This window comes from Pristiophorus japonicus, chromosome 15, assembly GCF_044704955.1.
Source record: "Pristiophorus japonicus isolate sPriJap1 chromosome 15, sPriJap1.hap1, whole genome shotgun sequence".
In the NCBI taxonomy this organism is placed as follows: domain Eukaryota; kingdom Metazoa; phylum Chordata; class Chondrichthyes; family Pristiophoridae; genus Pristiophorus; species Pristiophorus japonicus.
In genome coordinates, this window is record NC_091991.1 from 44,775,746 (window position 1) to 44,789,055 (window position 13,310).

General features: G+C 43.0%; 1 protein-coding gene across 1 annotated transcript in view; it reads left to right on the forward strand.

Annotated features, from left to right (window-relative positions):
* Positions 1–13,310, forward strand: part of LOC139280730 (dedicator of cytokinesis protein 4-like) — a 511,619-nt gene that overhangs the window by 266,312 nt on the left and 231,997 nt on the right. The window contains exon 13 of the mRNA XM_070900388.1: positions 5,462–5,587. Within this exon, the coding sequence (XP_070756489.1) occupies positions 5,462–5,587 (126 nt within the window). The remainder of the gene's footprint in view (positions 1–5,461; positions 5,588–13,310) is intronic.

Genomic DNA, 13,310 nt, shown 5'->3' on the forward strand with positions numbered 1-13,310 from the left:
GGGTAGAGGGGGGTCAGGGGGAGGGGAGGGAGGCAGTGGGAGAGGAAGGGGGGAGGAGGAGAAGGGGGAGGAGAGGGGAAAGGGGGGGAAAGGAGAAGGGGGGTAAGGCGAAGGGGGTTTGTGGAAGGAGAAGGGATGAGGGGGGAGAAGAAGGGGGAGGGAGGCTGAACCGGCCGGACCCAAGACTTCGGGCAGGGCCCGTCCCCAGCACCAGATTTACAGGTAGGTGGCGTTGGGGCGGGTCGGGGTCGGGAGCGCGGGTCGGGTTGGGGGGGCGGGGGGAGGTCGGTTCGGTTCAGGTCTTGTGGGGGTGGGGGGGGGAGGGAGGGAGAGGGAGGTCAGGTCGGGTGGGGGGGAGCGCGGGTCGGGTCTGGTCCGGGCGGGGAAGCGGGAGTCGGGTCGGTGTCTGGGTCGGGTCCGGTCCGGGAGCAGGGGAAGCGGAAGTCCAGTCGGGTCGGGAGGAAGCAGGAGCTGGGCGTGGGAGGCAGCCTTATGCACGCAGCCCCAGTGAGGCCATTCGGCCAGGGCTTGGGGCTGCGTGCTTCGGGCCCCTCCCACACAGTTTTGGCCGCCTGGAGCTACTGCACATGCGCGCCCACTGTAGCGCACATGTGCAGAGGTCCCGGCACTGTTTTCAGCGCAGGGACCGAGCTTCGCCCCCCCACAGCTCGTGCTGCACCGCGCCCGGCTCCAGAGGACCAGCAGGGAGCTGGAAAATCTAAGTTTTTTTTTAGGCGCACTTTGTGGCGCGAAAAACGGGCATCCAGGTCGGGGCTGCGCCGTTCGAGGCGCGGCCTGAAACTTGGGCCCATTGTATTCAGTTTTGGTCTCCTAATCTGAGGAAGGACGTTCTTGCTATTGTGGGAGTGCAGTGAAGGTTCACCAGACTGATTCCTGGGATGGCAGGGCTGACATATGAGGAGAGACTGGATCGACTGGGCCTGTATTCACTGGAGTTTAGAAGGATGAGAGGGGATCTCATAGAAACATATAAAATTCTGACGGGACTGGACAGGTTAGATGCAGGAAGAATGTTCCTGATGTTGGGGAGTCCAGAACCAGGGGACATAGTCTTAGGATAAGGGGTAAGCCATTTAGGACTGAGATGAGGAGGAACTTCCTCACTCAGGAAGTTGTTAACCTGTGGAATTCCCTCCTGCAGAGAGTTGCTGATGCCAGTTCATTGGATATATTCAAGAGGGAGTTAGATTTGGCTCTTGCTGCTAAAGGGATCAAGGGGTATGGAGAGAAAGCAGGAACGGGGTACTGAGGGAATGATCAGCCATGATCTTATTGAATGGTGGTGCAGGCGCGAAGGGCCAGATGGCCTACTCCTGCACCTATTTTCTATGTTTCTATATTATAGGTCTAATCTCGCCTGCCACTTCCTCCAACAAACACAAAAATAATGGGATTCCAATTGGAATGCACAAGTTGTAAATTAGAAGTGATACAACTGAAAACATCTCAGCAGAAACTCTTGACCCAAGACCTGCAATCATGACCTGTCCAAACAAAAAGCAATGAAAATAATCTATACCACAAATTTCCAATTACGGTTACATTGCCAACGATTAAAAATGACAGATTTTCATTTCAATGAAGAACAAACCTCCCTGCACAAGCTGGCTTATACTGGTGGAATTAATGCACAACACATTCCCACAAAAATCGTGGGAGTTTGCTTCTCTCGCCTGCCTTTTGCAGAAGTGCACATGTGGCACACCATGGATGGAGACGTAGCATTGGGATCTCCAGCTGAAATCCTGACTACCATCCCTGGCATTGCCCAATATTTGACACAACCAACAATGGTGATCACATACCACTTCATGTGCCAGCAAGGAGTCAATACCTTAAGGAGAAGAAGGAAAAGCAGAAAAATGGCAAGAATATTGTTTAAACTTATATACGAGGGGCAGAGTTCCAAATGATGACACTTTCTGGGAGAAAGATCCACAAGACGTGGCGTTTTACTGCTGTTTTCTTCTCTCAGTAACAGGATGTTCCATTTAATTATGGCTCACAGTTCTGATCGATTAGGGAAAACAGTAAAAAGGGCATCTCGGCAATAGTTGTGTGGTTGTCGTTCCATTTGTGCATTTGACTAAACACTAAACAGACTGCAGAGATGACATAAAGCCAGTTGTCGTGTAAATGCAGAGTAATGCAGCAGAAAGATTTATCAAACTTTTGCACGTTTCTTAAAGCTCACAATATAAATCTGGTTCTTGCAGTAGTTTTATAGTATGAGACTTTTTAATTCAGAATTCAAAAAGTGCTTTCATGCACCCAGGACAAACACATTCACATTGACTGGTATTGATATCAGGCTTGTATCACATGAGCTTTGTACATGTACCATTGTGGTGACCCAAGTCCACTACTGCTGGATCAGTTTCACAGAATGTTTGGATCTGTGTTGCAATAATCGAAGAGTTGCAAATCCCTTATTTCAATCTTCATTTTCTATCATGCTTTGAGACTACCAGATTTCAGCTGTTGGGTTAAAATGTGTACCAGCCCATTTTGGTAAAATCTGTGCGTACTCTGAGAAAATGCTGTGGTGTTTGTGGAATAGATGCCTGAAGTTTTACTGATTATGGGCTCAAATTTGTCCAGGAGTTGCTCTTTTTTTTGGACTAACTTGGCTTTTCTGGCATAAGTTTAAAAATTCCCACTTTCCTCAATAAACTTGCTCCAGAGTAACTGAGTTAGTTACGATTTTTTTAGTTTAACTTTTTTTCTCCCAAGGGGGCATTCCCAGTCACCTACGCCAGTTTTGGCCATTTAGGCAACTTTAGCCAGCTAATAGTTACTCCAAATCTACTTAGGCCAGCGTATGTGGCCACTTCAGAAAACCCTTGCGGAGAGTTAAGAAATCAGTGCAGGTAGGTACATTCTAAAGCACCAAGACTTACAAAACACTAAACAAAGCACAAAAAGTAATAAGCATTCAATAACACATAAAAAATAGAAGGAAGCAGAGAGGACCTGCACCAAAACTTAAAGTTTTAAGGAAAGATCAAAAGAAAATAAAGGAACTTGGCAAACATGAACTCCGCATGTTTACCAAAAACATTGCCACTTGCTTTACTATTATAAGAGGTCCCGCCCGACCAAACCTGAAATGAAAAAATTGGACCAAAAAGCACCCTTATTCACCAAACACCGATGATTAAACTTTCTACTCAACCAGCAAGGCTTAATTAAAACCTATTTAACACTACTCTTCCTGACCCTGGCTATCTTGATCACAGTAGTTTAAACTACGAACACAAGTAGCTACTTACACAGCGGACCGCTGCGGGAGACCACTCGGCCAGGGATAGGGGCGGCAACTGCAAGCATCGGGTCCCTCTCACACAGGCTGAGGACACGCTGGGGGCGAGGAGTTACTGCACATGCGCGCACTCGAATGCGCATTTGCAGACGTCCCAGCACGGTTTTCAGCGCCGGGATCCTGGCTCCGCCCCCGAATCCACTGGACACGCTACGCCGGCACTGAGGAGAGGAAAAGCGACGCACCTCGGGTGATTGCGCCAAAAATCAGCAGGGGCCAATTTTGATCTCCATAAGTCTACATGTTTATCACCTGGAGCATCAGAACTTGCATCTCTTTCCTTCTCTCTCTTTTTTAAAACAATGTTGCACCTTTTTGAGTTGGGAATTGCTTGCCTGGTAATTGTTGCATCTCAGTGAAGAAAAATTTACAGTTCTATCCCTCGATACCCAGCAGATTGTAACTGTTCCGGTACCGCAAGTTCTTGTTTACTACTATTATTATAAAATAATATATAGCTTAATTTGTTTGCAATAGTTTTAACTTTAAACCATCCTTTTATTTAGTAAATGTTATGTGGGCAATATCAACAAAATAGCTTGACTTAATAAATATTTGCTGCAGAATTTCTGACCGGAATTGCCAATGCAGTAGTCTCATCCAGACCTCCACTGCTTTTTGTTCCTAAATTTCCAAGTGTTTATCGAGTCTAAGTACAAATCATTGAAAAGCTTAATTTCTCATTTTCATTTTCTTGCACTTACCTTTTCGATTTTTTGGTGGGTGAACTTTGTGCCCATCTACGGCAAATGTCATGTTGCGAGTGGACACACTACTATTGGTGCCCAGTGTCTGAGATATATTTCTTGGAGATTTACAGCATGGCCAGATACAGAATAAAATTAACTCCTTTCTGCCACTAAAATAAACTGTAACCCTAGGGTATCCAAACTTAAGATCCATGACTTGTGGATCCAGAGGTTTGGAAATGGCTGTTAACTCATTTATGGATTAATCCTAAATTGGACCACCCAAGATATGCTACGATGCAGAGCTTGAGTTATATGAAAATTAATGGGAACATTGATTTCAATTCTGAGTGACCAGCGAGGCTCTATGGTAGGCGCCTAAGACAAAAAGCTTGCATACGTTTTCAACCACAGAATAATAACTGCCATGAGCTTTTCATTTTTCATTTTTCACTATCAACAGTCCTTTTTGCATGTCTATCATGCCAGTGTTGTGCAGTGGACTTGCCCCTTGTAGAAGTTGGTTAGACACAAACTCATTTCCTCTGAGACTCTTGGAACCAGCAAAGACTTTCAACATATCAATCTAGATTGGATCCAGAACCAAGTCTTGGAAGAGAAAGGGCAGGTTTCTAACTTGCACCACCCAATATGCCCTACCTGCTTATTTTATACAGTTTCAAGAAATAAGAGAGTGTCAATTGTTCCATTGCGAGATGGAGCATTGCATTAGGCTTATGCAATGTTAGTCAATGTTGCTACGACTGCAATGCAGAATGGTTGTGGACCACAGATCTTGTAGATCTTGTCTTAGCGTAGTGTGGTCTTCTGTCAAAGTTCAATCATGCACTTTATCGGTTAGCATATAAAAATCAGACTTTTTAAACTTCTGACGAGCATGTTTTGATGGATTTAGTCCCCAGTAACATGCTTCAAAAGCACTGTATATAGATTGAACTAAATTAGAAAGTAATTATACCCTGGATGAGATACTTGGTCATGATGCTCTTTGATGTAATTGGGACTGTAAGGGAAATAGAATCATATTTTGCTGAATTAATTTCAAAGCCAAATTTAATGCAGACATTACCTTTTGTAAATATACATTAAACTCAAGAATCAGCATTAACTTCATAATCAGGAACAATAAATGCAGTTCACAACATATGGTATAATGGAGTGTGATAAGCACTTGATCCAAGTGTACAATTTAAATGTACCATTCCTGCTGATTTCCATTACAATATACTCTTAATTGAAGCATAATCCTGATGGAAACAGTTTATTTTCCTCACAAATCATTGTGCATCCTTTCACGTTTCTTTTCTAGCTGATTTTAACGCCTGTTTCATTGCAGAAGATTTTCTTTCAAGGAGTAAGCCATTCTACATAAAATCTCAACATGCTATGTGTCTGTTCTTTGTTAAAGGCCTGTCTGTTGCACTACAGCTGCTGCATGGAGATATTGATCAGATCCGCAGAGAGTACCCAGTTTTGTTCACAAGAGGTGTGGCTATCACCAGAAAATTGGGCTTCTCCGATATTATAATGCCAGGTAGGCTTGAAAAACAACAATGAGTGGATAATGCTGAAACAGTTCTATGAATTGTTATACTTCACTTTCTTTCTCCACAAATTGGCTTGTGTTAATTACACAAGTTCTTAGAAGGTAAATGATCTGAATTTTTAAAGATTATACTTTCTTCTTGTTCTCGCTATGCATAGTATAACAAATGACCATACGGATTTTGCAAATTGTTTACATGAAGTATTTAGCTTTACTCTACTGAGAGTCAGCTTAAAGGTTTTGCATTACTTGGATAATTTGTACATTCAGGAATGAAAAGGGCTGACATTTTAATGGGATTCAGTGGTAGTAAGAAGGTTGTGGTTTCAAATAAGGGAATGGTAGCATTGTGGTTATGTTATTGGACTAGGAATCCAGAGGCCTGGACGAATGATCTGGGCATGCGAGTTCAAATCCCACCAATGGCAGCTGGGAATTTAAATTCAGTTAATTAAATAGATCTGGAATAAAAAGCGAGTATCAGTAATGGTGACCATTGTAACCGGATTGTTGTAAAAACCCATCTGGCCTGTATGTGACTCTAGACCCATAGCCTTGTGGTTGACTCCTAAATGCCCTCTGAAATATTCTACCAAGCCACTCAGTTAAGGGCAATTAGGGATGGGCAATAAATGCTGGCCTTGCCAGCGATGCCCACATACTGTGAACAAAGAAAAAAAAGTCCCACTCTAGAGACTTCAACACATAATTGAGATTAGCACTTCAGTGCAGTACTGAGAGGAGTGCTGCACTGTCCGAGGTCCCATCTTTCAGATCTGCCCACTAAGGTTGTTGTAGAAGATCGCATGGCACTATTCAAAGAAGAGCAGTGTCTTGGTATGTGGTGTCCTGGTCAATACCTATCCCTCAACCAACAGATTATCTGATCATTATCTCATTACTGTTTGTGGGACCTTATTGTGTGCAATTTGACTGCTACGTTTCCCTGCATTACAATCGTAACTATACTTCAAAAGTACTTAATTGGCCAAAAAACAGTTTGGGATGACATGGGGTCAAGAAAGGCGCTATATAAATGCAAGTTTTTATTTTCTTTATATTTTTTCTCTTGGAGAATATATTGCTTTCAAAACGATAGGATCTTTTCATAGTTCTTGTACAATACCTGCGTTTATAGAGTATTACATGCTGACTAACAAGTTCCTTGGGTAAACATAAATGACTGCCATGTCATTCTTTGACTTCTAAGCCATTTATTTGGGCAGGGATGGTCACAGCTAATTTTGTTGATGCAAATACAGATATTCTCTTGTGGGAGTGTGTGGGCATGTGCTCTTTCCTCCCTCCCCCTTCGTGCCAGCGCCAAATGCTCTCGGCCTTCACCTGCATCTAATATCTCTTTTGGGTGGTGGCGGTGGTGAGGATTAAAGACAGTGAGATTAGAGAATTTGTAATCAAGGTGAGCTGCAAAAAGATTATATTTTATATGCAAGCTATTTTTAAGCCCTGATTTTTGCTCCATTATTTTAATGAACTTGAATTTGTTGTGAATTTGTCAGCTCAGTAAAAATGTTAGTTTCACAATTTACGTGACTTATATTTTACTTCAAATGACTGTCAATTCTCATTGTAAACATATCAAATTCAAATGGGTAAAACCAACTGTAAAAATAAAAGACCTCGCAAGTTTGCATTTTACCATGTGCAAATTCACAAAACACTGCCCTTTAGCAGCAAGATATCAGTCCCTGGTGTTGCTGTGTAAAGTTGCTGACAAAACCGTTGACTAACACAATCGATTATTACAAAAGCAAAATACTGCGGATGCTGGAAATCTGAAATAAAAACAGAAAATGCTGGAAGTACTCAGCAGGTAAGACAGGATTTGTGGAGAGAGAAACCGAGTTCATGTTTTAGGTCGATGACCCTTCGTCAGACGAAACCATTGATGGTCCCACACTATGGAATTTCCTTTCTCAATCTCTACTTCTCCATCTCCCTCTTCACCTTTAGCATTCTCCTAAAATTTCACCGCCTTGACCAAACTTTTAGTCACCCCTCCAAATATCCTTCCACGGCTCATTGTCCAATTTTTTCTGATACACATCTGTGAAGCGCCTTGGGAAGCTTTTCTTGTTGGAATAGTTATACAAACGCAACTTGTTGTTGAGAATATAAACTAGGCTGGCATTTCAGCCCGAGTGGGGTGCCACAGGGATCAGTGCTGGGACCTCAACTATTTACAATCTATATTAATGACTTGGATGAAGGGACCGAGTGTAATGTAACCGATTTTGCTGATGATACAAAGATAGGTGGGAAAGCAAGTTGTGAGGAGGATGCAAAGAATTAACAATGGGATATGAATAGGCTAAGTGAGTGAGCAAAAATTCTGAGGGGGCTTGACGGGGTAGATGCAGAGAGAATGTACCCCTCATGGCGGAATCTAGAACTAGGGGACATGGGGCTCAAATTTCCCCAACCCCTTTTTCTGGCGCCCCCACCCGAGATGCGCAGTTTTTGTCCGCCTCCAAGCGCGCCGAAAATCTTCCTTCCGATTCTGGCTGCTCCCCAGTCTCTCCTCAGTGGTGGCGTAGCGTGGCCCAGTGGATCGGGGGCAGAGCCAGGTCCCGGCGCTGAAAACAGTGCCGGGACCTCTGCACATGCGTGCTGGAGTCTGCGCGCATGTGCCGTAGCTCCTGGCAGGCCGAATCTGTGAGTACGCGCTGCAGGCTGTGTGGGAGGGGTCCGAAGCCCACCGTCCCTAGCCCTGGCTGAATGGGCTCTGTCCTCGGCGGCCCGCTGCGTTCCCTAAAGTAGGACTTCTATTTTTTATTTGTTATTTACTGATTGATTGATTGCTTATTACTTTGGTCTTGATGCTTTTGGTGCAGAGTTCCTTCTATTTTTTATTTGTTAATTAATTGCTTATTACTTTTTATGCTTGGTGAAAATGTACTGCTTTGTTTCGTGCTTGATGCTTTAAATGTATTTATGCTTCTTTAATGTTGTTGTGAAGGTGTTTAGTGCTTTGCAAAGTTCCCTTCCCCCCACCCAATCTCTGGCTGCCTACGCTGATTTCTTAAGTCACCACAAGGTTTTTCTCAACATACAAGAGTGCCCACTTACGCTGGCCTAAGTTAGTTTGGAGTAACTTTTAGTTGGCTAAACTTGTTTAAATGGCCAAAACAGGCCTAAGTGGCTGGTAACTCCCCCTTTTGGGGAAAAAAAAACAAAACTTAAAAAAAAACCCTCACTTACACTGGCGCAAATTAAATGGCCTATTTGCAACTAAAAAGATACTCCAGAAAAATCAACTTGCTCCAAACAAAACTGAGCTACTCCTGGGGAAATTTGGGCCCACTGTTTCAGAAAAAGGGGTCACCCATTTAAAACGGAAATGAGGAGAAATTTTTCTCTGAGGGTCGTGAATCTTTGGAATTCTCTACCCCAGAGAGCTGTGGAGGCTGGGTCATTGAATATATTTAAGGTGAAGATAGACAGATTTTTGAATGATAAGGGAGTCAAGGATTATGGGGAGCGGGCAGGGAAGTGGAGCTGAGTCCATGATCAGCTCAGCCATAATCTTATTGAATGGGGAGCAGGCTCGAGGGGCCAAATGGCCTACTCCTGCTCCTGTTTCTTATGTTCAGTCGCGTAGGGAATGCAACATTGCTGAAAATGTTTGTATCCTAGAAGAGAAAACACACCGAGGCCCCCATCCACTTGTTCAGGTGAATATAGAAGATCCCATGGCAATAACTGGAGAAGAGCAGGAGCGTTCACCCAGTGTTCTCACTAACATTATTCCCTCAACCCACATCACCAAAAACAGATTAGTGGTCATTTAACTAATTTGTGGGATCTTCCTTGCTATGTGCAAATTGGCAGCTGTGTACAAAACTACACTAACTGCACTTTTAAAAGTAATTCGTTGGTGGTAAAGCATTTTGGGACATCCTGAGAATGTGATGAGGTTTTTCTTTTCTGTTGGCTCAACAATGGCCTCTTAACTTGAGTGTTGAGTTGGTATACGTCTGACAACTGTGACAGAATTACATTTTAGGCATTGTGTTCAGCTTTCAGATTTAATCTTCGTGAGCCATTCAGACATGCACCTAAGTATGTCATACAATTTTATCGGCAACTCTGTTTTCCCAAATGACCACTTTAGTGTTTTTATTTTGTCAGAAAATTCAACTTAACCTAAATGATTTCTTTGAGCTAAAGATAAATGGAAAATTCTTGTATGAAAATTACTTTCTATTGCTGACCTAATTTTCCTCAAAGGAAATAGTAGCTTCTCCATCTGTCTTGTGCTTCCAACCCATAGAGGACCAAACATGGAATTTTATTGCAAAAGCTCCAGTGAAACCTATTTTTAAACGTGTGTGTCATGCTTCCTGATTGTGCTTAGTTTTATCTGAACCGTTTATTCATTCTGGGGGTGGGAGTTGGGGGGGAATTGTTACCCAGTCATCCCATCAGTCAATAATCTGCTTCTTTAACTGTTGGAATGGAACTGTTACATTTAAATCAGTAAATCACTCAAAACAATCCGATGTAACTCTTACAATTTTGTGGCTTTTTTAAATTGTTTATCATTCCAGATATTTTTGGACTCTGTGTTTCAGACTGCTCCCATGGGTAGGCATTAGCTCCCTCCATTGCAGAAACCGTTTTCACTTGCCAAATATTGCGCTGTGCCTAAACAGCAAACAGAGAACTTTTTTTTTACAGATTACTTTACTACTGTTCCTATCCTGTGTCTGCATGGGATCCTCCTTGTCTTTGGAAGACAGCAAAATAACACTAAACTAGACCTTACTTTAGGCTTTAATAACAACAACTTGCTTCAACATAGTAAAACATTCCGAGGCACTTTACAGGAGCGTTGTCCAACTAAATTTGACAGCAAGCTACATAAAGAAACAGATGGTCAAAGAGAGAGGTTTTGAGGAGCATCTTAAAGGAGGAGAGAGAGGTGGAGATGTTGAGGGAGGGAATTCAAAGTTTCGGGCTTAGTCAGCTGAAAGCACGGCCACCAATGGTGGAGTGATGAAACTGCCAAATAATTGAATTAAGCAGTAATAGAACAAACACATAGTAATGTTAACACTGCATACTTTTTTTTTGCAGTAGTTAGTTTGTAACTTGTCCTAAAATGCACTTCATTAATTTTCATGTGTAGCGGTTATTTTTCCCTTTTTCTCACCACTATGAAGTTAACAGATCAGTCGCCCATGATACACCCGCCGATTTTCCTTTCCATTCCATATTACGGATGGAAAATGACCGGATGAGAAATACTTTGAAACATTAATCGGCTTTGTGAATTTAAATAACTGTCCCTTAAATTCAAAAGGAGCTACCAAACATATGTTTGAACAATCATATAATATGTTTGTAAATGGATGCCAGGAACCACCTCCCCAAACACTTGTTTTTCAGACAAACGAACAGATCATTGCTGCAGAAGGTCACAATTTGAACTGAAACATTCTTTTGTGTAACACTTTTTTTACCTTTATGTACTATGTCTGATAGAATGAAATTAACCAGTAATCTTAAAGAACAATGCTTCATTCCGCAGCATTTAGCACTGAGACCTGTATTAAGAGTACAAACTTTCAAAGCAGCGTTGAAAAACTCTGCTCGACTGACATCCTGTTGTGCACTGAGAAAAGTTTGCACTCACTAAGCAATAGACCTGCTGCTTTAAAAACATCTGCAACACAGCTTTGGTTTTTCATCTGGGTTTTCGTTCAAAGTATGATTTAGAAAACTTCTGAATTGCTCACATTTTAAAAAAAAGTGTCTTCCCTTGATGTGGCATATTTGTCAATAGCTTGGAAACAATGTAGGTTTTATGGAAATAATGTGTTTTTAGTTTATTAGTGACGCTTCTGTATCCCTTATTTGTTTCCTCATGTTACTTTGGTCCATTTAATAGCTTTACATCTATTATAATCATTTGATTTCACATCTTTGACAGCAGTACTGGTATGGTATTTTTTTAAAATTCTGCATGTATAGTGCTTCCGTTGTTTTTCCTCACCACTTCCCTTGGGAAAGATAAATTAAACAGTCAGGAAAGTTAATTTCTTCATCCATTATCAAGATTAAATGAGAGCTGTTATTCCAAAGCCATCATATGACCCCGGGTAATCTCAAAGGTCGCTCACATAATGGTTTAGTGGTTTGTTTCTCCTTTTGGACAGTGTGCTTCAATAATTTTACAATAGTTATTTGCTGCTTAGCTCGTGGGAATTTTTAAAAATAAATTTGCCGAAATTAACTTAGTTGGAATTTAGTCACAGGAAGCACATCATTAAAATGCTAACAGCTGGGTAAGGGAAAGTTGCAAGAGGATCTGAAGGGTTAGGTGAAGTAAGAAAGCAGAAAGAAATATGAAGCACTCTAACAAATCTTTTGTAATGCTTGGTTGACTTGCTTTCAACTTCAGCAGACTAGGTGATCTCCCTGCTCTTCTGTGACATAGTGCCATGGGATTTTTTACATCCATCTGACCAGGTAGATAGGGCCTTGTTTTAGCACCTCATCTGAAAAATGGCGATTTGCCTCTGGCTCATTAGTACTTTTTGCACTTTCACCCCTGCGGTTGGACAGTGTTACATCATCATCATCATCATCATCATCATAGGCAATCCCTCGGAATTGAGGAAGACTTGTTACACTCTTAGCATGAGTTCTTACGTGGCTGTACAGTCCAATAAGAGAACCACAGTCTCTGTCACAGGTGGGACATACAGTGGTTGAAGGAAAGGGTGGGTGGGGAGTCTGGTTTGCCGCACGCTCCTTCCGCTGCCTGCGCTTGATTTCTGCATGCTCTCGGCGACTAGACTGGAGGAGCTCAGCGCCCTCCCGGATGCACTTCTTCCACTTAGGACGGTCTTTGGCTAGGGACTCCCAGTGGGGATGTTGCACTTTATCAGGGAGGCTTTGAGGGTGTCCTTGTAACGTTTCCGCTGCCCACCTTTGGCTCGTTTGCCGTGAGCGAGTTCAAAGTAGAGCGCTTGCTTTGGGAGTCTCATGTCTGGCATGCGAACTATGTGGCCTGCCCAGCGGAGCTGATCGAGTGTGGTCAGTGCTTCAATGCTGGGGATGTTGGCCTGGACAAGGACGCTAACGTTGGTGCGTCTGTCCTCCCAGGGGATTTGTAGGATCTTGCGGAGACATCGTTGGTGATATTTCTCCAACGACTTGAGGTGTCTACTGGACATGGTCCACATCTCTGAGCCATACAGGAGGGCGGGTATTACTACGGCCCTGTAGACCATGAGCTTGGTGTCCATTTTGAGTGCCTGGTCTTCAAACACTCTTTTCCTCAGGCGGCCGAAGGCTGCACTGGCGCACTGGAGGCGGTGTTGGATCTCGTCGTCTTGTTGATAGGAGGCTCCCGAGATATTGGAAGTGGTCCATGTTGTCCAGGGTCGCACCGTGGATCTTGATGTCTCGGGGGCAGTGCTGTGCTGCGGGGACAGGCTGGTGGAGGACCTTTGTCTTACTGGTGTTTAGCGTAAGGCCCATGCTTTTGTATGCCTCAGTACATTTTTCAGGCTGTATACAAATCACCCTGTCTTTGCAGACTATATTGCAGTGTTGGTTTTTTCTGAAATTTGACTGAGGTTGGGAATTCCCTCTTGTCAGCACTTCCTGCATTAGGGACAGCTAGCTGAAGCAATGGAGGAGGCAATTGCTGTTCCTTAACCTTTTCAAGATCGCAGTA